This window comes from Phascolarctos cinereus, unplaced genomic scaffold (genome assembly GCF_003287225.1).
Source record: "Phascolarctos cinereus isolate Bilbo 61053 unplaced genomic scaffold, phaCin_HiC Scaffold_726;HRSCAF=1367, whole genome shotgun sequence".
Lineage (NCBI taxonomy): Eukaryota > Metazoa > Chordata > Mammalia > Diprotodontia > Phascolarctidae > Phascolarctos > Phascolarctos cinereus.
Window position 1 is genome coordinate 423,486,002 of NW_027556098.1, and position 25,304 is coordinate 423,511,305.

The 25,304-nt window shown below is 43.1% G+C and overlaps 1 protein-coding gene across 1 annotated transcript in view; it reads left to right on the forward strand.

Annotated features, from left to right (window-relative positions):
* The window catches only part of LOC110197805 (uncharacterized), a 75,400-nt gene that overhangs the window by 6,038 nt on the left and 44,058 nt on the right, over positions 1 to 25,304 (forward strand). The window contains 6 exon segments of the mRNA XM_078146282.1: positions 2,482 to 2,637; positions 7,641 to 7,767; positions 8,810 to 8,839; positions 8,842 to 8,904; positions 15,687 to 17,958; positions 17,960 to 17,987. Coding sequence (XP_078002408.1) covers positions 2,605 to 2,637; positions 7,641 to 7,767; positions 8,810 to 8,839; positions 8,842 to 8,904; positions 15,687 to 17,958; positions 17,960 to 17,987 — 2,553 coding nt within the window. The 5' untranslated portion in view covers positions 2,482 to 2,604.

Consider the following 25,304-nt stretch of genomic DNA (forward strand, 5'->3'; position numbering starts at 1 on the left):
TGTCTTGTTTGACAAGATAGATGTAGGGAGTATCCATATGTCTTAAAAGAGCTTAGAATTTAAAATAATTTTTTATATTTTTATTTATTTTATTTTTTAATTTATGGAATAAAACAAGCACTTCCATAACCTAGTATAATAAAAGAAAAGATGATCTAGAATACAGATAATGAGGAGTCCAGGATGTAGATAATGAGGTAGGGAGGGAGTATAGATAGTCCAGTGGGTAAGAATGTCTTTATGGCCCAGTGCAAAGCCGGTTCGAACTAATAATTCCTTCAGGTGCTGTTTGTAACTGTACCAGGGAGAGAGACAAGAGTCTTTCTGGGGCCCACTCGTGAGTAATTGCTAGGCACAGTGTCCTTGGGCTGGGGACAAACTGCCAGGGACAGTGTTTCTGAGGCTAGGGAGAAATTGGGGTCCAAGCACAAGCACCCAAGCACCCCATCATTATCAGATCTTGGAACGCAGAGAATAAGAGAATGGCTCCAGTCCTCATGATCTGGGGAGGGAGAGAGGGTGCAAAGTGGTCTTTGTTTTGAGACCTTCTCCTAGCCCAGACCTGCATAACTTGGGGGGAGGTGGGGGCCAAAATGAAAACAGGCTAAACTTTTTTGTGTGGTAATTCAAGAAGCACTGATTACGTGCCAGGCGCTCTGCTGGGTGCTGGGTGTACAAAGCAAGGTGAGCAGTCCCTGCCCTCAAGGAGCTCACATTCCAATTGGTTCAGTCCAGTCAACAAGTCGATAAAATGCTTTTATTGAGCATCTGCTATGGGCCAAGCAACTCATTGGCTCTTGGGATAGCAAGAATGGAAAAAGAAAACAGGAGACAATTTGCAAATAACTGCACACAAACATGCCCACTGGGAGGTGGCGTTCTGGGCCTGGAGTCGTTCAGATGTGGCCTCAGACACTTCCTAGAGAGTTGGTATCAGTAGGACCTACATGACAGAGTCGTTGTTAGGGCCAGATGAGTTAATGTTTGTAAAGTGCTTCTGCATGGCACGTGATAGGCCCTCAGTAAACGTTTGTGTCCTTGTTTCCTACATACACAGTATCGTGTGGTCAGTCTCAGAAAATCAGACAGAGAAGGAGGAGGACCAAGAAAGGCTTCTTGTAGAAGAAGGGATTTTAGTCAAGACTAAACCCAGAGGCAGAGACAAGGGGGGGGGGGGGGGGAGAGGCAGCATTCATGGCATGGGGGAGGAGCCAGGGAAAATGCAGAGTTATGGGCTGGAGAGTCACTTAGGAAGAGCAGCCAGGAGGTCAGTGTCACTGGATCCTGAGAACGTGGAGGGGGATGGGGGGGAGGGGGAGTGTTCAGGGGGGGCCAGATTTGGGGATGGTCTTGGGGTAGATTTGGAAGCCTGGGATGATTCGAGGACAGAAGAGGGTTCATTCCAGTAGGAATGTCATTCCAGATGATGGCGGGCAGGGCTTGGGAGAGAGAGGCAGGAAGACTCCTGAGATCTTGGACCCGGGTGCCATTGGAGGAAAGGGGAGCTTAGAGGCAGGGCAGGGCAGAGTGTGGCTCTTGGAACTAAGAGGACCTGCCCAGAGCTGGCTAGCTGGAGTCCTTGGAGCTGAGCTCCCTTAGCTTTGGAGTGGGGACTACTCTGCCTCCCCTTGGAAATGACATTGATCTCTCTCTCTGTCTCTCTGTCTTTGTCTCTGTCTCTCTGCCTTCTTCTTTAGGAGCTGAGATTTCTTCTTTTCCTTGGGGCCAAAATCTCTTTGCCTTCTGGAAGCCAGCTCTACTCCCAGGTAGATCTTAGCAAGGAGCCCTCCCTGCCCCCGGCCCCTGCTGGCTGTCCTTTCCAGTGGGCTTCATTTTCTTGTTAGACCTCTTGGTGAGGACCTCTGTCCCAGCTCCCTGCCCCTTCTAGTTGTCCAGGCCGCTGGTCACATCCCAGAGGTCCTGGGGTACTATCCCCACCTTTACCTTTGGGTGGCCATTAAAGGACTTTCATGTCTCAGCCATAACATCAGACGGAGGGAGAGCTCTGGATCAGGAGTCATTGAGGCTCTGACCGCTCTCATCCCCTCTGGGAGCCCAAGCCCCTTCTGCCTCCTGGCCTCTCTGTGGGAGGATGGGGGAGGGGAGTGGGGCAGAGGAGGAGTTAGAGAGGGTACACAGTGGTCTTTGTTTTGAGACCTTCTCCTAGCCCAGACCTGCATAACTTTGGAGGAGGTAGGGGCCAAAATGAAAACAGGCTGCACTTTTTTGGGCTGCAGATAGGTTAAGAGTAGAGACAGACCCCTGACAGTTGGGTGCCGCAGGTTGTGTAACAAACAGGAGAGTGCGAGGGCCGCCAGAAATCCTTTGGGGGGTGGCAGCGGCCCATGGGCCGTACGTTGTGCAAGTCTGTCCTGGCCTGACCCTACCTGCTGCTGCCCTCCTTTTGGTTGGAGTCTCACCCCTGAGGGTGAGGTTGGGCTTGGTGACTCCTCTGAGACCTCACTCTCTGAATCCCTGTAGATCAGCCTCCGGCCTAGGAAGAGAAGAAAAAGACGTCTCCCCCACGGTAATCTTTGTCCTTCCTCAGCCCAGCCTGCAGAGGATCAAGGCCTGACTCAAGCAGGGAGCCTGGAGGCAGAGGAAATGGCCCCTGGAGCCCAGAGACCCCCAGCCCAGGTGAGTGCACTCTTGTCCTCCGACTTGACCAGCATCAGCCCATGTGGCCATTTCCATCAACACAGAGGATCGTCTCTGAGGCTGGCATTTCTCTTACCTGTTGGTCATTTCTTTACGAAAATTGATATAAAACTGAATTCAGTAGTAACCACACTGCCCTGCTCTCTTCTTCTCTGTTTTGAAGTGTACCAGTGGCACTTTTTTATCCTGAGAACTAATCACTCACCCCACCCCACCCCACCCCCAATTGCTGCCCTCTCTGTTTTTTAGGTTCCCCCTCGTTAGGAGTGACTGACAAGGGTGACCACCTCACTCGCTAGTCCCTATCCCTAGGCCTCCTGGCTTTGCTCTCTTCTTGCCTGCCTAGCCCCCCTCCCCATACACACAAGTTCTCCCCCCTCCTCTGTTTCTTGTGGCCAGGCTCTCCCCTGTAGCCACTGTAGGTCAAGGAACACCCCTTCCTTCCTGAGTCTTGTCTGCACAGGCCTGGAGCAGAGGCCTGAAGGCTCCCCCAGCTCTTGTGCTTGCCTGTTGCCTGCAGAGCAGAGATTGTCCTCCTGGTTCTGCTCACTGACTCTGCCTCAGCTCACACACACCTTCCCAGGTCTCTCTGAGTCCCTCTCATTTACCAATTCTTAGATCAAGTCAGTAAGCATTAGAGAGTGGCTCCTCTGTGCCCCCCACTGTTCTGGGTCTCGAGAATCGGCCGGTGCTGCAAGTCAAGGCTTGAGGGGTTTGTTGGTTTTCCAGACACAAGAAGGTGGTGACCATGATGAACACAAACCTTAGATGTGTGTTGTGCTTACAGTTGTTTCTTCTCAGAAAGCTGGGTGTTCAGCCTTTACTGTCACACCACAGCTTGGCTCCCTCCTACTTTAGAGGAACCCGCCTTATGTGTGTGTGCTCTAGGCATCCCAGCAGACCCCCTTCCTCCCTTGGTGTGAGGGCATCAGGAAAGCCGCTAATCCCTGGTCTGGACAAGAGGGAATGGGCGGCAGTGCATGGAGGAAGGGGAGAGAAGGGGTACCGATAGCCCACAAGTAGAGACAAAATGGGAAAGGGGCAGATGGCAGGGATGTGAGAGAGAATGGCCGCATCCAGATCTAGGCCCCGAGCCCAAGGTCAACTTTGGAGAATAATTAAGAATGAAAAATGAGGAGAAGATCTGGTAAAATGGCCCAGTATGTCATCCAGTGTTTCTGATGGGTCTGCTTTGTGCCAGGCATTGGAGTCAGTGGTGAGGGAAAAAGCTGCAGATAATGGAATAACCCCTGCTTACATTCTAATAGAGGAGACTACAGGTACCCCTAAAATAGAGAGAGCACTTTCAGGAGAGTGAGGAGGAAAGCCAGTTTGTGAAGGCTTCAGGAGTGAGTGCGAGAGGAAAGCAGAGAGTTCAGACAGATTTGTCAAGGAATTTGGCTAAGAAAAGAAAGTGAGATAGGATGACAGCTGGAGGGGTGGTGAGTGTTTAGGGAAGGTTTCCCTAAGAATGGGGGAGATGGGTGTGTTTGACATCGGTAGGAAAGGGACCAGCTGATAGAGGAAGGTCGAGAATTTGAGAAAAGGGGAGCAGAGGTAGGAATGATTGAGGGTGCAGACCTTTGGAGAAGACAGCAAGGGATGGGAATATCAAATGCCCTTGTAGATGGTCGGCCTTTGTAAAGACAAGGGCTCCCACTTTCTTAGAAAATGGAGGAAGGAAGCCAATGTAAGATTACATAACGAGGTTCTGAGAAGGAGAGAATGCAGGCAGTTATTCACTGTACACTTATGAAGTGCCTATTGTGTGCCGGGCACTATGCTTAGTAGGGGTCATACAAAAAGAGGCCCCGAGCAGTGCCTGCCCTCAGGGAGCTCACAGGCTGAGGGGGAGACACTGAGCACACAGATATGTACAAGCAAGCTATGGACAGGTCAGTGGGATGTGACTAATAGAAGGCAGGCACCACTATGAAGAGGAGTGGGGAAAGGCTTCCTGGAGCAGGTGGGATTTTAGCTGAGAGTTGAAGGACCCGAGGAGGCCTCTGTGAGGAGGCAGAGAATTTCAGAGCCTAGAGATGGAGCATCTTCTTCCTGGCATAATACAGAGGCCAGTGCCATTGGGTCACAGAAAAGGTGGAGGAAGTAAGGTGTAAGAAGACTGAAAAACTAAGTGATGTCTAGGTCATGGTGGGCTTTTAAAGTAAAATTAGAAGGAAGATACTCAGATAAGAGTGTTTGGGTAGTTGGTGGTTAGTAGGCATTTATTAAGCTCCTACTGTGTGCCAGGCACTGTGCTAAGGCCTATGTGGAGATTTGCAGTACTTAGCCCACTGTCTAATCAGGGCTTCTGCAGAGGATAGTGATTTTGGATTACCAAGGCTGATGAGATGTTACATGTCTTTGAGATTATTCCAGTAATAAGCTTACTTTGGCGTGGTAGAGAAGAGTGACAGAGAAGTCCCAAGTGACAAATAGAAGCTGTTTGAGCTGAGCTCTCGCCTTAAATGGAGGTTTGGAATATGTGACCTCACCCTCTTGCTGAATGAAGTATGTGGGATGATGGAGGAGGAAAGAGGTTTGAGACAGCTTTTCAGAAGAGAGGCTTCTCTTCTGAACAAGATGGGGATTCAGTTATCGATGAATGATCAATAAACTATCGGCCTTCCTATAGCCATTGCCCACCCTGAGCAAGTATCATGCAATGCAGAATCGTGACTCGGGGGACCCTGGTGGAAGGGAAAGTTCTCAGGGGACCCTGGTGGAAGGGAAAGTTCTTTTTTTTTTTATTAATTTATTTTGATTTCTCAACAATCACTTCCATATGCTTTTGAGTTTAACATTTTTCTCCCCCTTCCTCCCCACCACCCTCCCCAAGATGATGTGCAATCTGATATAGGCTATACATTTACATTCCTATTAAACATATTTTCACATTAGTGATGTTGTAAGTAAAAATTAAAACCAATAGGAAGAACCATCAGAAAGAGGAAACAAAACTAAACAGAAGAGAAAAAAAAGATAGCAGTTCAACTTCCCTAGTTCTTTCTTTGGATGTGGACAGCATTTTCTATCAGGAGGCCTCTGGAGTTGTCTTAGATTCTCGTATGGCTGGGAAGGGTTCAGTTTAACAATATTAGTCATCGCACAATGTGGCTGTTATTGTCTACAAAGTTCTCTTGGTTCTGCTCACTTCACTCAGCATCAGACCATACAAGTCTTTCCAGGTTTTTCTGAAGTCAGCCTGTTCATCATGTCTTACAGCACAATAGTATTCCATTACATTCATATACCACAACTTGCTCAGCCATTCCCCAATTGATGGGCATCCTCTCAATTTCCAATTCTTTGCCACCACAAAAAGAGCTGCTATGAATATTTTTGTACACGTGGATCCTTTTCCCATTTGTATGATCTCTTTGGGATATAACCCTAGAAGTGCTATTGCTGGGTCAAAGGGTATGCACGTTTTTATAGCCCGAAAAGGAAAAGCCCAAATCCTTGGGAATCTCTCCCTTTTTTTTTTGGCAATTGGGGTTAAGTGACTTGCCCAGGCTCACACAGCTAGTAAGTGTCAAGTGCTTGGTCTGAGGCCGGATTTGAACTCAGGTCCTACTGACTTCAGGTCCGGTGCTCTATCCACTGCGCCACCTACCTGCCCCTTAAATCCTTGGGAATCTCAAAAAGTAGGAAAATAGTAATGAATTCTTTAATTGTTCAGAAGGTCAGTAATAGGAGTGAAGGAAGCCAAGAGTAAAATTTGGATTACAAATAGAACATAAATCAAATGATTTAAGGAGAAAATCAAAATGATAAAAACATGAAGGTGTTTATCCACATGAAAGGGAATTACTCCAAAACAATAGAACGTCTGAAAAAGTGAGTCATATCATTCTCCTAGAAATGAAGAGCCTAAAATATCAAGTGCATTGGCCAAATGAGTTTTCCATGTAGCTGGCTGGCAAAATCGATGCCCCCTCCCAAGTAGCAGGGTATTTGCAGATTAGGCCTCTCTCTTGTGTGTTATCCATCAGTCTGCCTCTTAACTCATTCTCTTGACTTTTTTTTTCCTTTAAAAAAGTTTATTTTTATTGATGTCTTATTTCCACCATTCTCTTGGTCCCCAGTGCCCTAGGGCTTTAAAGGTATGTGTAGATATTTTATTTTTCGCAAATAAAATGTCAGTGTCTGTCTTATGAATTAACTAAGTCTTTAACCCTAGTTAATACAAAATTGCTTTTATCATAAGTGAAGGAACTCCCTTTTCCCCATCATAGTTACTCTTATTTCTATATCAATATTAAAATTAATGAATATATTCCATTAACAAGTGAATACAATCATAAAGCCAAAATATAACATGTTTTGGCTATGACACATCAGACCCAGAATCATCCCTAGGCCCTCAGTATAGCAATAGATAATGCTTCTTCACTTGGCTGGAAACAGAACCCTACCATTCAGTTCAGGCCGGATGGTGAGTAATATCCCTTGAGAATTCTTTTCATGCTTTCATCTAGCTAAGACTGTATTTCAGCCTTTTAAGAAATTAATCAGATTATTTCTTTGTCTTTGCCCTCTCTTCAGTGACCACTGCTAATGTTGTTTCCCCAGAATACACAGCGCTTGCGTGCTTCTCACAAACTCTCCATAGAATTTTCTTAATATTATCACTTATGGCACTTCTGATGAGGAGGAATTTCACATCACCTCTCCTTCTCCACAGACTCTCATACCTCACTAAGAGAGCACATACCTTCTCCTTGATTCCATAGGGAGAAGCATATCATAGTAAGACATTTCTCAGCTTTTATTATTCCAACATGATTCTCATTTCAAATATAAAATGCTTTTCTCAACATTCCATTGGGCTCTTAATGACTATGGTTTTACATGTTGGCTTATGAGTTTTGGGCAAATCTCATCTGGGCTTGTGTTTCCTCCTGTAAGTTGATGAGGATTGAGACAAAATGAATTCTGGTCTCTTTCAGCTCTAAATCATGTGATTTTTAATGGTTTAGGAATCGGTGACATTCCAGGATGTGGCTGTGGACTTCACCCTGGAGGAGTGGGGCCTCTTGGACCATTCTCAGAAAGAGCTGTACAAGGAGGTCATGCTGGAAACCTCCCAGAACCTGCTTTCCCTGGGTAAGGACCATTTCCTCTGGTAACTGAATCTGCCATCAAAGGAATGTCTTCATTTTTTACCTATTGTGCAGGGCATGACCTTTATTAATTATTCAAAAGGCAGAAGTGCTGATCTCTTCACAGGGTCTTCCTGCTGCTGGTTTTCCTATGAAAGGTCTTTGAATTACATTATTGGAAGCTGGGACTTTCTTATGTTGCTCCTGAAATTGTCTCTTCTCTATTTTATGTAGTCAAAACTGAAACCAGTGTTACAGAATCTCAACGTGGAGCTAATCTTAGAGGTTATATCTGGTCTGTCCTTTACTGGACATGAATTTTGTCTGCAAAATCTCGGAAAACTGCTCATGCAGCTTTTCCTTGAAGGTGGGCAGTGAAGGGAACCCTCTGCCTTCCAAGGCAACCCCTTCCTCCTTGGGATGGGTGTAGACTTCAGAAAGGTCTTCTTGTTAGCAGGCATCAGTCTCGAGCTCCTTGCTCCTAATCCTGCCGGGTGTAGCAGGTGTCTCCTTGTTCTTCCTTAGTCGTTCCCTCAAATTCCAGCCCAAGTGGTGGGAAAGGAAGGGGAGGGGCTAAGCATCACCGCACGCCTCTTCTGTGTCCCAGAGTGGGCAAAGTGCTTTAGAATTAGCATCATTTGATCCTCACAACATCCCTGTGGGTTTGGTACTATTATTATGATCCCATTTCTTAGTGGATGGAACTGAGGCAAACAGAGGTTACATCACCTTCCAGGGGCCCACAGCTACCATGTGTTTGAGGCTGGTTTGGACTGATTGGACTCCAGGTTCACACAGCAGTAAGAGCTGCCGCTAATTTCTAGGTAATGAATGGAAGCTATGGAATGTGCCCAAGAGGTGAATAAAGGTGGAACTTTCTGATATCAAAGGAGCTGCATGATCTCTGGCCCCTCCAAAGATCCCAGCATCCTGGAGGTGTGCTGGGAACCATCTTGTGGTCCTTGCTTGCATGTCCCCTTTCTGTAAAGAGGACTCAGTGGTATATTTCTGTCTATCCTCATCCCTTCCTTATTCTGTATTCCCAGGGCTTCCAGTTCTTAGAGAAGATCTGATCCCCCTTTTCATCAAGGAGAAGCACCTGGGATGCTGGAGCAAAAAGGCCCAAGGAACTCCTGGCCAGGTGAGTGAGAGGAAGCAGGTGTGTGAGGGCTGTTATCACAAGAAGCATCAGTGTGTTGTAGGGAAGGAAATGCTAAGGACTTGGGGGCAGGCAGACCTGACTTGGAATTTGTTTTTGGACACATTTCAGCAGTGGGATCCTGGCCAAGTAACTGAACCTCTGAGCCCCAGTTTCCTCTTCTATAATGTGGCAGAGGGGCTGGGACTCCTTGGCCTTTCAGTTCCCTTCCAGTGATAAGTCTGTGATCCTCTGAGAAGTCATTTGGGGCATGAGACTCTCCAGAAAGCATGTAAGAGGGGCTGAGGCTGTCCAATATGAACTCTGTCCTAGGCTTTATTCAAGTGAATAAGTCGTAAGCACGTACTATGTGTCAGATCCTGTTCTGACTATCGGGGATACAAAGGAAGGGACAAGCCCCGCTCCTGAGGACTTCCAAGTCTAGTGGCAAGAGAACATGCGAACAACCGTATACAGATCTCGTACATCCAGGATAAGTTGGAGCTAATGAAGAGGGGAAGGCACCAAGGCTGAGGAGGGTGGAGAGGACTTATTGTGGAATGAGGGGTTTTAGGGAAGCCAGAGTGAGCATGAGGAGCAGCCAGAGAAAATGTGGAGTTGGGAGGGAGAGTGTCCTGGTCAGGGAACAAAGAAGAGGCCTGTACCATTGATTATCACTTGTGTGGAGGGGGAGTGAGGTGAAAGAAGACTGGGGAGGCAGGAGAGAGGCAGATGATGGAGGGCTTTAAGAGCCAAGCAGAGGATTCTGTATTTGACCCTGGGGCTAGGGAGCCAAGGGAGTGTGTGGAGTAGGCAGTGACGTGATCAGAAGTGTACTTTAGGAAGATGAATTTGACAGCTGGGTGGAGGATTGAGTGGACTGGAAAGATACTTGGGACTGGGGCCAACCAGCGGGCTCTTAGAATACCTCCAGTGTGAGGTGACTGGGGGCTGAACCGAGAAAGTGGCAACATTGGGAGACAAGGGGATGTGTGGGAGAGATGTTAAGAAAGAAGAATCAACAGGTCTTTCCACGGTGTTGAGTATGGGTGGATGTGACAGTGTGAGGGAAGGTGATGAGTGGTGACATGTAGGTGATGAGCCTGGATGATTGGGAGGGTGGGGCCCTGGATAGCAAGAAGAACATAAGGAGACAGGAGGGTTTGGGGAAAGACAGTGAGGTTAGCTTTGGGCCGTGTAGGGATGGAATCAGGAGAAAGTACTGTCACCAAAACCTAGAGAGAAATGAGTGTCAAGGGACAGGGCATGATTGATTATCTCAGAGGCTGCAGAAAGGTCAAGAAGGGTGAGGAATGAGAAAAATCCATTGGATTTAGCAATTAGGAGATTGTTGGTAACTTGACAGAGAACAATTTCAGTTGAACAATGACATTAAAATGTGGAGTGCAGAGAGTTTTGAGGAGAGGAAGATGAAAGGAGGGTGAAACACTAATTGTAGATGCACATGTCTAGGTATTTAGCCGTGAAAGGGAGAAAGGATGGAGGTCAATATCTAATGGGGATGAATGGACCATGTGAGGCTTTTTTCAGGGTTGGGGACACATTGTTTTATTTATGGCAGCAGGGCAGGGATCAGTAGAAGGAGAGATTGAACATTTGTGGAAGAATTGGGATGGTACAGGAGGGAATATGCTGGTTGGGAGATGGGATAGCTTGGGATGGTTTATGCATGTAATAGGGTTTGCCTTGGCAACTATAATGGCCATCTGTTCATGAGAGACCAGGGCAATGAGCTTTTTATGTGTAGAGAGCTTAAGTCTATGGTTTTTTTTTTTTAATAAAATTTGAGCTAAAGATTCAGCTTAGAATATTGGGGGAAATGAGAAAATTGGGTAGGAATGAAAAGATTTGGAAAAGCTCCTGTGGTCAATGGGAGAGGGAGTCAGTCAGGGAGATGTCAGACTGCCTTGACACAGTCGGGGCCCAGTAACCTAAATATGGAGTGGATGCAGATAGCCCAGTTTCTCAAGTTTTTCTGTCTCCCTGCAGCATCTTGTGGGTAGCGATGGAGGCTGCTGTCTTACTGGAAGTAGTAAGCTAAGATTGAGGCTTGCACCAGTCATCAACCCGAGGTCCCTCTCCTTATCTCTCTAGTTCAGTCTTTGTCTCTGTTCTCAGAGAATTGTTGGCCAGCTTCCTGTGGGTGATCACCCCAAGGTTAGGCAGTTGGGAGACAGAGACTTCCAGACATCCCGTAGAACCAGACCCTCTGGAACCTTAGAAGCATTTGTGATCTCTGGTATTTGGTCTGGTCAGGACCGATCAGGTTTAGAGCCAGACAGAGGTAACCGCTTGTAGATGAAAAGGATAAGAAAGAGACACAAATGGAGTTGAGGAGAGAGCCCCAAATCTAGGGAATGAGGTAGTATTTGTGACCTGGTATCAGCCCTAGGCCCAGTCAGTCAATAAAAATTGATTAAGCGCCTACTATGTACTAGGCACTAGGAAGGAAGGCAGAAGATTGTCCCTAATGTCCAGGAGCTCCCTTGTCTAGTGTACAAATGTGGAGATGGTGTGAGAAGAAGCCACAGATCATTAACTCCCCTCTTAGCTGAGCCAGGTGAAAGAGAGTGTCTTGGAGTGGAAATGAATTACGTTCAAGAGGGAAATAAGTGACTAGGAGAGAGAAGAATAGCGGTTTAAGAAGGAGAGTAAAGTTGGTGAGGAAGTAGTTAAAAGTACAACAGTGGTGGTGGTAATGATAACAGCTAACATTTCTGTGGGGCCTGCTGAGTGCCGAGTGATTTATGAATGTCATCCCATTTCGTCCTCCCAGTGAGCCTGGGCAATAGGTGTTCTTATTATCCTCCTTTTATAGATAAGGAAGCTGAGACAAAAAGAAGTAATGTGACTTGCTGAATGTCAGGCAGGTAGAAAGATTTGAACTCAGGTCTTCCTGACTTGGGGTGTAGTGCGCTGTCCATTGTGCTCCCTGGCTGCCTCATGGTGGAAAATAACTTCGCACCATAGAGGGAGCTTCAGATAGGGGAGATAAGAGGATGGAAGACAAGGTGGGGGGGAGGAGTGGGGATCAGGCCAATTAAATGATCAATTACTGGTATTGATCCTTTTCCCTTCCCACACTTACTTTTTTTTTTTAAAGGATTGAGGCAAAAGTAAAGATGAAGAAATAAAAGAATATCTTGGAGAAAATAATTAATTGTCATAACAAAATGTACGTGGGATGAATCCATCCATAAAAACAGAAGGGTAGCAGAATGTATTAGAAAGCAGAACCAGGCAGCATTCTGTGTATAAAAAGGAGCCTTGACGCGAAGATTCGCAAAGCATTGTAATGAAAGGTTGGCATTCCTTAATACCTTTTGGAACTGTGTCCCTGCACTCACTCCCCTGTCTGCCTTTTGACCCAGTGATAACCACTACACCTATAAAGGAATCACAGAAAAAGACCCATTTACTCAATGCAAAAATTATAGCCACTGTTTTTTGTTGTTGCAAAATCTAGAAACAAAGATGATGCCCTTATGCTAGGAAATGACTGAGCAAAGGGCAGTCTAAGACTATGATGAAAGATTATGGCGCCATAAGAGATGATGAAGGGCACAGTGTCGGGCACCTGGGAAGAGTTGTCTGAACTGATGTAGGGACATGTGAGCAGAACCAGGAGAAGTGTTTATCCTAAATGCAATGCACGGCTGTGACTGCAGAGTACTAGTTCCCAGATCTTTGGGTCTTAGGTCTTGTTTCAAAAACACAAATAAAGTGTGTTGTGATGTCCCTCAAATCCTTTATTCTACTCCTCATAATATTTCAGATTTATACATCAGGTGCTTACTGTAACGTCTTAGATGTCTTTTACTCCACAGAGATCCAGATTAATACTTTTATTCCCCTTTGTAATTATAAAATATAAAATTTTATTCTATTGTAAATTGTAGAAATTTACTGTTGGGCTTTATGTAAGAATTTTTTTTAAAATCCTGCAAGACCTCATGCCTACTGTTACTTGCAAGACTTCAATTCAAATTCATTTAACAGATTTTGTTGAATAGGAATAGGTTTTTCATCCAATGTCGCAACTTGGGCATTGTTGAATGTAACATAATATATGAAATTAATTTCAAAGTTGAACTTTCTTCTGTGACCAAAAATTTGTGGTGTTTGGTTCAACACCTGACACACTCAAGCTTCAGTTTGGTTCTGCATCAAGTTCATTAATAATAATACTAACAAAAAGGACAATCATAACTGACATTTATATAGAGCCTGCTGGCTCTTGCACCAGGTGCTTCACAGAGATTATCCCACTTGATCTTCACAACTGGGTTGGCAGGTAGATATTATTATGTCCTTTGTACATTTGAACAGACAGGCAGACAGAGATTAAGTGACTTGCCCAGGGTCACAGTGCTAGTAAATGTTTGAGGCGGGCTTTAAACTTGGCTCTTTCAGAATTTTAGGCCCAACTCTATATCTACCTTGTTACCAGACATACAGACAATCCCTATTTTTCAGAAATTCTCATTATATAAATTTGACTCCCGTGGGGGCTGCAGGACCCCTTGTCCGGCCTGGGCCAATTTGGCAGCGACTCTGTCCTAGGCACTGGAGTCACACCGGCGGCTGGGCCCCCAGAGCAGCAGAGCCCTTGAGGGCGGGGAAAGGTCTGCTGAACAGTCCACTTACGTTAAGTTAGAACTGGCCTTATTTTGATTGATAACCTAATTGCAGTGAGCATGTTCCCTTGCACATAAATGAGGTGGAAAATAGTTGGAGAATTTTATAAGCTCTCTTGTTGAGAGAGAGGGAAATTCCTTTTGTTTTGTTTTGTTTTGAGCCTCCAGACGAGTCCACAGAATGAATGGCTAGTTCCTAGATAAGATAATTGGCCATAATTGGCCATTGACAAGGACTGTACTAAATGGTAAATAGTAGTTGAAGTTGAATTGCACATACTGCTTTAGTTTTTGTTCCTGTTTGGTTGTTTCAGTCATGTCTGACTGTTCCCGACCCCATTTGGGATTTTCTTGGCAGAGATACTGGAGTGGTCTGCCATTTCCTTCTCCAGCTCATTTTACAGATGAGGAAACTGAGGCAAACAAGGTTAAGTGACTTGCTTAAGGTCACATGGCTACTAAGTGTCTGAGGCCAGATTTGAACTCTTGAAGATGAATCTTCAAGACTGACTCCAGGCCTGGCACTTTGTCTACTGCACCACCTAGCTGCCCCTTCGCTTTTTTTTCCTTTCTTTTTTTATATATCAGGTTTTTTTATGTCTCTCTCTATACACCCTTTGTTTGGAAATAACTGTTCAGACATGACTTTCTTCTTTCTACCACTGGTACACTGGCTACACTCTCACAGAAAGTCTGAGGCATGACTCACCTGGGTGCCCTTGAAAATCTGCCAGATAGAAGAGCAGCAAGATAAACAGGAGATAAGTTCAAATCGGAAGGTAGCCTTAACACTGCAATGAGAGGCAATGGAAGGAATGTTTCTGTCACATGTGTGTCATGGTCCATGATGGTTTCAAGATGGCGTGTCATACGTAAGCTGCACTGGAAGAAGGTAAACATTTGTTACTCCTTCATGGTGATTGCAGTGCTCATGAGATGAGATGACAAGGCAGTTCCTCAGGTGCAGTGTACAGAAAGCAAACGAGGGCATGTGCACACCTGTGACCATCCATTGGGAATGGATTTGTGCTTGTATGTCAGACTTTTGTGGCCGTGTGGAAACCATCTGAGGACAGGGTAAGAAATCAAAACAACATGTTGCCCTTAGAAGTGGTCAGTTATTGATGGAATCACTGCATGAACCCCACATTCGTTGTCATGCCCAGTCACGATGATTTGGAATCACTGCACAAAGACATCTATTATGCCTCAAACATGCATGTGCTTGTTGTCCCAGGGGAAAAATATATTGGTAACGACACTGGTCAGTTCTTTGCCACATAAGATGCCATCAAAGAGTTTTTAGCTAATACCCCTTGGACATCACCGTGAACCTCCAGAGTTTTCAGGAACCGCTACATGGGCCATGGTTCTAGAGGACCAATAGCGAATCATACTGTTCACTTCCAGACAGAAGGATCATGGACTCAAGATGTGAGACATAAAATAAGATAGATAATGAACTAATATGAGTATTTAGTACATGTGCAATAAATGGCATACTGTCTTTGGATCTGAATAGAAAAGAAGAAAAGTTGGACATAACCTTGAAAACTATTATATGACCGTCCAAATGAGTAAATTCAACTTAGCCTATGAAATTTACCAGGAATGACCATGTGAGAGTGCATCCAGACTGGTCAGTGCAGAATAGCAGGAAGATGACCAGAGATTGATAAAATCATAAGCATAAACAACAACGGCCTTAGGAGAAAACATAGAAAGTGCAGTGGAGAAGGGCCTTCTGGTACCGTGGACAGGGCATGCTCCTTTACAGGTTGGATGTTGTAGTCCCAGCTGCCAGGTTGTCGGTCAGGTCACTTGGCCATTACGAGCTCATGGCCTGAGTTGTGGAAGGTCACGAGAATGCTGGGCCTGTGTGTGAAACAGGTTTGTTGTGAGGATCCTGTGTTATTGTATGTGAAGATCTTTGTGACCAAATGGCATTTCCACAGATTGATTCTGCCTAGTTGAGTTTTAAAATGTTTTTTTTTTAAACTAGGAAAATAGGATATAAATCAGTTTATTTTCTGCCATCAGAGAAAAGAACATAGATTTATGTGTGTATGTGTGTATGCATGGGTGTGTGTGTGTCTTTCTGTATATATGATTGTTTGTTTTCTTTAGATGTAGAGACCAGGTTTGAAGTGAAGGAGAAGACCACACAACTGAGAATTTTTGTGGAAGAATGTGGCCAGCAAAGGCTCATGAGTGACGATGGTGCCTGGGACTTCAGCTTGAAAGAAATCTGTGACTCTAATACTGGGGAAGATACAAATCCAAAGAGTGACTGTGAAGCTGGTGAAACTGGAAAGGAGCTAAGACAGTCCTCAGTCCTAAATCACTGGAACCAAATGACCTCAGGGAATGACTGTTTCCAGGATAGGGAGTATAGCAGATGCTTTACTGAGCATGTAGAGCCTTTTCAGTCCCAGGAGAAGCTTCCTGAAATGCAAGGGGATCAGAGTAATCAAAAGGAGATGGCCATTAGCTGGAATTCAGACCTCATTAGATATCAAAAAAGTTTTACTGGAGAGATGCTTTCTGTAAGTAATGAAGGTGGCAAGGCCTTCAAGCTGAACTCTGAGCTCATTAATCATCAGAAAGTTAATATTATGAAGGTGCCTTATGAAAATAATAAATGTGAAGCAACCTCATCCCATCACTCATCTCTTCCTTACCATCCTGGAGTTCACCCTGGAATGAAAAGATATGCATGTCCTCAGTGTGGGAAGGTCTTTGGTTGGAACTCAGATCTTATACACCGGAAGATTCATACTGGAGAGAGGTTTTATAAATGTGAAGAATGTGGGAAGGCTGTCTGCTACAGATCACTCCTTACTGGCCATGCAGAGAAACCTTTTGAATGTAATGAATGTGGAAAGGATTCTGATTCAGCTGTACATCAGGAAATCCACACTAGAGAGGAAACCCATAAATGTAATCATTGTGAAAAGGCTTTCAGATACAGCTCCAGTCTTGTTTTACATGAGATCATCCATAATGGAGAGAAATCTTTTGAATGTAATCAGCCTGGAAAGACTTTAACAGAGAGGGCCAATTTTGCTAAACATCAGAGAACCCAGTCTGGAGAGAAACCTTTTAAATGTAATCAGTGTGGAAATGCTTTTACACATAAGGGCCATCTTACTTTGCATCAGAGAATCCACATGGGAGAGAAGCGTTATGAATGTAATCAACTTGAAAAGATTTTGACACCGAGGGCCCACCTTGCTTTACATACAAGAAACCACACTGGAGAGAAACTTTATGAATGTAAACAATGTACAAAGACTTTCAGGTGCCGCTCCCGTCTTACTGACCATGAGAAGACCCACACTGGAGAGAAACCTTATGAATGTAATCAGTGTGGAAAGGCTTTTACACAGAGCTCCAATCTTGCTGTACATCAGAGAATCCACACTGGAGAGAAACCTTTTGAATGTAAACAATGTGGAAAGGCTTTCAGATACAGCTCCAGTCTTGCTAAACATCAGGGAATCCACACTGGAGAGAAACCTCATGAATGTCATCAGTGTGGAAAGGCTTTCAGAATCAGCTCCAGTCTTGCTACCCATCAGAGAATCCACACTGGAGAGAAACCTTATGAATGTAATCATTGTGGAAAGGCTTTCAGAATCGGTTCCAGTCTTGCTAAGCATCAGAGAATCCATACTGGAGAGAAAGTTTATGAATGTAGTCAATGTAGAAAGGCTTTCACACAGAATTCACATCTTGCTGCACATCAGAGAATTCACACTGGAGAGAAACCTTATGAATGTAAACTATGTGGAAAGGCTTTCAGGTCTAACTCCAGTCTTACTGATCATCAAAAAATCCATAATAGGGACAAACTTTTTGAATGTAATCAATGTGGAAAGCCTTTCACAAAGAGCTCCAGTCTTGCTGTACATCAGAGAATCCACACTGGAGAGAAACCTTATGAATGTAATCAGTGTGGAAAGGCTTTCACACAGAGGAACCATCTTTCTGTACATCAGAGAATCCACACTGGAGAAAAACCTTATGAGTGTAATCAGTGTGGAAAGGCTTTCAGAATCAGCTGCAGTCTTGCTAAACATCAGAGAATCCACACTGGAGAGAAACCTTATGAATGTGATCAATGTGGAAAGGCTTTCACACAGAGGGCCAATTTTGCTAAACATCAGAGAATCCATACTGGAGAGAAACCTTATGAATGTAATCAGTGTGGAAAGGCTTTCACAAAGAGCTCCAGTCTTGCTATACATCAAATAATCCACACTGGAGAGAAACCCTATCGATGCAGTCTGTGTGGAAAGGCTTTTGCAAAGAACTCCAGTCTTGCTGCACATCAAAAAATCCACTCTGGACAGAAACCTTAGGAATACAATTAATGTGGTAATGTCTTCAGGCAACAGTCATCTCATTTCCCATTTGAGAATTTATATTGAATAGAAATCTTATCACTGTCACGAATGAGGAATGGCATTCAAATGGTATTCAAAGCTTGTTCAACATTAAATTCATTGTGATGAGCAGCTATGTGTGGATTCTGTGTGGGAAGACTTTCAGCTAGAGAACATCTCTATTTATATCATAGGATTGTGGAGAGAAGCCTTAATGTGCTCAGGGGAATGTACATTTCTCTGGAAGAGGGTGATCAAATAGACAACAATATTCACAGTGGAATGACAGTGTATAACAGCATTGGTTACAGGAAGGACTTCACCTGGAGGTCATACTTGAGTGTACTTTGGATGAGTCATGCTAGACATAAAACTTATGGATCTAATTAATAAGGAAAGGCCTCTTGCTGTGGAACAGACTTAATTAGACTTCTCAGCAGAAACATTAAACATAACAAATTTTGTACTGTGCATAAAACTCTAAAAACGTAATGAATTTTTCTCTGAAATACTAATATTTGTCATCTCTCCTCAATATTTCCTGGCACTTATATTCTATAACTTCTTTAGCCATCACCCAATTAATCGGTACTCACTTTGTTTCCTATTGTTTGCTGGCATGAAAAGTCCTTGTATATATGTTTTAGTGACTGTTGGGCATTCTTTCTCTCATGCTTTCGTTAAGCAACTAGGTGGACCAGTGCATGAAGTGCTATGCTTCAAGCCACAAGACCTGAATTCCATTTTGGTCTCGGGCACTTACTAGTGGTATGTCTTTGTGCAAGTCAAGTAACCTTTTCCTGCCTGAGTTTCGCCATCTGTAGAATAGGGTTAATAAGAGCATCTACCTCCCAGGGTTGAGGTGAAAATTAAGTGAGACACTATTTCTAAACGTTTTGCAAGTATTAAATCATTATGGAAATACTATTTTTATGGTTATCATTCCTTAAATTATAAGTCTCATAGTAAAGTTAGTTGGCTAAAACATATGGACAGTTTAGTTGCTTTTCTTTTCATTCAAATTGACATTCAGAACAGAGTAGAAGAAGGTGTAAATTATAATGGATAGAGCATTTGGTTTAGAACTTGGGAAAATGGTTTCAAATCCTGACTCCCATGCTTCCTAGCTCTCTAACTGTGGGCAAGGAAGAAGGAACCTCTCTGCTTCACTTTGCTCATCTCTAAAATGAGGACGTTGGACCCAGTGGCTTCCATGGTCCCTTACAAATCTAAATATGTCAAAGTACACATGAATATGTATCCCTTTCCCACAACCTCCTCCAATATTCCAGGAAGGAGATCTAGCAGAATCAAATCTGAAACTATACCAGAGCATCAAGAGTGTTTTGTCCTCCTTAACAGTTAGTGATCTTGAGAAACTGAAGAGATCAGGTGTGTAATATACAAAAGAAAATGAGTAGAGTTACCTTGTGTTCATTCAATCCAAAGACCTCCACTATGGGGCCAGGGCTTACTAACCGCTACAAAATGCTGAAAACACTGGAAAGTAATCTGGCAGAAAATAAATATGGGCCAGCATCTCATACTAGACCAAGGTTAGCTCCTAATGAATGCCCAACTTAGATATAAAAAGTCCCCTCAAACAAATTAGAGGAACTGTGAAGAAGATATGGATAGTAGAAGAGTTCCTTTCCCAACAAGGGACAGAGAGGATGACCGAAAATAAGATGGGCAGTTTTCATCACGTTAAAAAAAATGCATAAAAAATTTAAAGGGAAGCAAGTATCTGTGAAACAGATTTGTAGCAAATTTCCCTCTTCAAGGCCTCATTTCCAAGGTATTGATTATATACAGGCATATAAAGAATGGATATGATCAACATTGGTCAGTTGTTGTCCTTTATTCTCAAAAAGGACCAAACTGACACCATAGTGCTAGAGTCAACTCCCAGTGTGTCCGACTGTTGCTGATGAGAGCAGTGGGAGCTTGAAACACTCCACCACAGTCAGGCACAGATAGTCCATGTGAACACTGGGGTGGAGATCTCTTTAAATTTGTGCATCTCATGCTTCTTTTGGACTATTTCCGTTCTGCTTCATTCCTGGAGTGCACACCTTCTCTGATGTGGGCACACTTTGCTGGGTTGGCCTGTGCCATTGTCTCTCATGTCACACAACCGATTCCATAGCTCTTCATAGTAAACGTATGGTCAAAGGCTATAAACAGACATTTTTCAAAGGAGGAAATGCAAATTATCAACCACTATAAGAAAAAAAATTATGAGCTGTAATCACTCATCCAAATCACTAATACGTAGAAAGATTTAGGGGCAGCTAGGTGATTCAGTGGATAGAGCACTGGCCCTAGAGTCAGGAGGACCTGAGTTCAAATGCGGCCTCAGACACTTAGTAGCTGTGTGACCCTGGCCAGGGATAGAGAACCTGCGGGCCTTGAGGCCACATGTGGCTTTCTAGGTCCTTGGGTGCGGCCTTTTGATTGAATCCAAGTTTAATAGAACAATCCTTTTATCAAGGGGATTTGTTTTGTGAAGTTTAGATTCAGTCAAAGGGCTGCACTTGAGGCCCTACAGGACCACATGCAGATTTCCCACCTCAATCCTGGGCAAATCGCTTAACCCCAATTGCTTCTAGAAAAAAATTTCAGATTGTTTCCCTCAATTTATGTGTTTGGTACAAGAGGTTTTTTTTTCCTTTTTCACCTGGGAGAGGGCAGATCAGTGGGAGAGAAAACAAATGTAATTTTAAAAAAAGAGTAAGAAAAATCTCCAAATCAGTAATTTGATGAATGCAAATTAAATCAGCTCTGAGGTTCTACCTCACCTATGTGCAGCTGACTAAGATGACAAGGGGGAAAAAATTAGAAATGTTGAAAGGCTGTGGGAAAATAAACACATTAATTAATTTACCCTTACTAAAGCTGTGAAATCCACCCCCTCATTATGAAATTGAGTATACTCTTCGACTTATTGGTACCACTAGGTGGTGTATTCCCTTAAAAAAAGGAAAAGGACTCAAAAAGGTTGATACCAGCTCCTTGTGTGATGGCAAAGGACAGGGAAGTAAGACGTGACATCCTATGATAGGGCAACGGCCGAACAAATTTTAGTACGTAAATGTTATGGAGCAATAATATGCCATAAGACAGGCAGTTTCTGTGGCAGCTGGGAAGATTGGTATGGATTAAGGTGGACTACCAGGGGTGATTGATCACAATAAAAACGATTCTGAAGGCCAGCAACTTGGCAAGATGTCACTCCTCTCATTGTATGCTGTCCCAGGGATTTGTTGGGATGTGTGCAGCCTGCCTCCTCACCAAGAGGGGATCGATACAAGATGGAGAATAAAAAGTTTAAAGAATAAAATATTTTGGGAAATAGACAGTGTGGGAATTTGTTTTCCTTCTCTGTGCAATTTCATTAGAAATATTTTAATTTTTTTTTTTTGGTTTTGGATAAGGGAGGATAGCAGTGTGAGGGAGACTAGGAATAGAATTGTCCTTCCACACACCAAAATAACAAAGAAGGAATGCACACAACAAAACGGAAGGAAAGCCGGCAGGGATGAGAACAGAGTGGAAAGTGCTGTGTTCAGCTTTTTATCACTCAAAAATGAAGTCAGGCTATGCCTATCAGAACTTGTTTCACATACAATCCTCTTCTTTTTTTTTTCTATTTTATGGTGTATATAAGATGTTTGTTTTATTTCATGTTTGTGAATTTTAGAATTTAAAAAAATCAGATATTGATAGTTTGAAATCAGATATTTGAAGGCATGACGCAAAATGGCAAAATTATTTTTATATGGCTTATTTTTAATCAGTGCTTTGGAACATGTGTCATTTATTGTTATCGAGACTTTGGAAAACTTCCAGCGCTCATTTATCGCCAGTGGCTCCTGGTACACTTGAGTATCAGTTTTTTCTGTAGCTTGAATATAAATGACTAATTGATCATTTTTTCATGTAATATTTTGTGTATTCTCCACTCTATAATTTTCTAATTTGACCTTCATTAATTTTATTCAAACATTTAATTTTATATAGTTAGAATTATCTATTTTTTAGAAAATCTGTATCTTGGATCAGGAACTCTTCTAGCCAGTTGTTAAAAGTACTTGAATGTTTTCTTTTAAAGGAAAATTTTTTTTCATCAGGAAAAATTCCATGTGCCCCTCCCACCCACAACTCCCATTACAAATATGTATAATCAAGAATAACATTCTTGCATTTTCCTCTCCCCCCAAATATATACAGATATACGTGTGTGTGTGTATATACACACACACACACACACATATATATATGTGTGTATATATATACACACACACAAACACACATACATATGTGTGAAATTTCTGTGTGGTATTGAGAAATGTGTATATTCTTGACCAGTTCCCGTTTAGAAGGTGCCCTAAGTCCTTTTGCTCTAGTCTCGCTGGCATATTGTTCAGGTCTAGTTTTCTTTTTGCTTATCTTTCAGTGACACTTCTCTAAAATTGAGATAGGGACATTGAGATAGTGTCATTTGGTTACTAAGTCTTATTATAGCACAGTTAATGTTTCCATTATAAAATGAAATGTTAAAAGACACTTTAGTAGTGCTATTGGTCGCCATCTATGGTGACTTTCAGTATGATATTGTTTTCTTGCTTATCTCATTGATGTTTTTAATGATTGTTTCTGTTTAGTCTGGTAGCATGATTGAAACTCTTGCTTTTTTATATTCACCTTACTAGTAGCATGTCTGTCTCTTCCACTCTCTAGACCATCATTTTTATTCTGTGTGCTTTTAAAAAATATGTTTCATATAGCAACAGACTATAGGGCTTTGTCTTCTCATTTGATTTATCACTGTTTTTTCATTTTACTTACATTTAAAGCTATGAGTTAGGTTTTTAATCTCCCTCTCATTCCCACATGTTAAGCCTTTCCTTAGATTCAGTTCTTATATAGGTATTTCTTTCTTCCCCTTTTGTTCTCAGTTCATTGTCAGGTAGAATCTCTCCTTCAAATTATTTTATTTGTTTTTAAAAATTATTTTCATTTTCTGTGCTTTTTCTTCAGTATTTTTTTTGGGTCTCCTTTAGCATCACTCTCAGTTTTTCCTCTACTTCTCTAACTTGCTTCTCAAAATCATTTGTGAGCCCTTCCATGGCCTGGGACCAATTCATATTTTTCTTGGAGGCTTCGGATGTAGGAGCTTTGACTTCGTTGTCTTCTTCTGGTTGTATATTTTGATCTTCTTTTTCACCAAAGTAAGAGAATATAGGCTGACTCTTTTTGCACTGCTTGCTCATGATCCTGGCCAATTATTTGAGTTTTAAACTCTTTGTTAAGATAAGAGTCTGCTTCCAATGTGGAGAATGTACTGTCCCAAGCTTTGGGGGTTTGTACAGCTGTTTTCAGAGATACTTGTAGGTACCTGTAAATTTTCAGTTCTTCCAAGGTGGTATGATAAGGGGCAAGGTGTTTACTCCTTTTCTGGCCTGCGACTACAAGTACTCCTTTCTGTCCTATAACTGTGAGGAGGGGCTTCTCTCCGCAATCACTACAAGCTCCACCAAGCCAGTGTTCCTTCTCACCCCAGCACCGCTGCCCAGAACTGTGGCCCAGATCCAAACATGGGCAAAGGAAGAGATTCCTGCCTCAGCACTGGCAAAGAGATCCTGCAATCCCTCTCTGATCAGCCACTGGATTCCCCCTCAGTCTTATTTTTCTGACTATTTCTACCCTTTTGTTTTTGGATTCATGACACTTACACTGAGTTGGTCCCCTTCTTTTTTTTTTTTTATTCCTTATGGCACTAATAATTTTGAAGTATCTATTTTGGGTTTCCTCTTCTAAAGAGATTCTGCTATTGCCTTGGAGATATTTTCTTTGGCCTCCTTTTTTTCAATTATGTCTCACTCTTAGAAATAATAATTCTTGTGTGTGTGTGTGTGTGTGTGTGTGTGTGTGTGTGTGTGTGTGTGTGTATGTATGTGTGTGGCATTTGGGGTTAAGTGACTTGCCCAGAGTCACTGAGCTAGTGAGTGTTATGTGTGTGAGGCCAGTTTTGAACTCAGGTCCTTCTGACTCCCAGGGACAGTACTCTATCCACTGCGCCACCTAGCTGCCCTTGGAAATAAAAATTCTTGATGAGAAGACACTTCCCAGTTGTAGGCTCTTCCCATGGCTTGATTATTTGGTTCATCATTGACTTTCCCTCCTCGTGGTCATCTTTCCCTTTTGCCTTGACATCTCTGCCCTGGGTCCATGCCCTTCCTCTCTTCTGGGTGTCAGTTGCTCTCAGAAGCTCTGATTTCCCTTCCCCTTAGATAAGATGAGTGACCTCTCTAAGCAGTAAATGCCTGAGGAGAGTAGCTATTGTAAGTTCTCAGTCTCCCTCTGGAAGATATTGCCTGTCCCATAGGTGCATTTATCATTGGAACTCCCTCCAAACACTGGAACAGGATTTTCCCCTTTTCTTTCTCCCATTTCCAATCTCTGCCCATTTCCTCTTCAGTCATTCTCCTGTAGGCTCTCTTATTCCTGGGGGACTGCAGGAGTAAATTTCCTTTTATCATTAGCCTTTGACTTGATTAAGGTACATCACACATTCTTGAATTTCTTTCCCTTCTTTTTAAGCCTCCTCTCATTCTGTAATTTAGTCCCACAAAAAACATCAGTTCATCTGGAGGATGGTGTGAGGTTTAGTCCATGATCTTTCAAGTCTGTTGTTCCCACTGTCACTCCTTTTTGACTTTTGCTTTCACCTTTATCTCCATATGTACAGTTGTCCCATCATGCTTAATTGTGTCCAACTCTTCGTGACCCCATTTGGGGTTTTCTTGGCAGAGATACTGGACTCTTTTGCCATTTCCTTCTGTAGCTCATTTATAGATGAGGAAATGGAGGCAAACAGATTTGAGTGACTTGCCCAGGGTCACACAGCTAGTTAAGCATCTGCTGCTAGATTTGAACTCAGGTCTTCCTGACTCCAGGCCTGGCACTCTATGCACTATGGCACCACCTAGTTGCCCTCTGCTCATTACTTTGTTGTTACTTTGTTGCTTTTGTTGTTCTTGGCTGCTTTGTGTTGTGTAACTCTGTTGCCTCACTGGTTTGAGAAGCAAATAATTTTTCCCAGTCTGGTTTTCTTTTTAGAAATGTTTCCGAATGCCTCCTTCTTATTGAATGTACCTCTTCTTTATTTGTAATTAGGCTGACGTCTATAGGGTAGGTCATCTTGGGATTCATCGGGATCTTCTTGTCTCTCTCTTTTTTAATATTTAGATTTTGTTTATTCTTTTGATGTGCCATTGAGTAAAGGGGGGGAAAAACTACTTCAGGGTATTAATTACTTGCACTTTAGTATTTTAAGGAGCCCTGGTCTTAT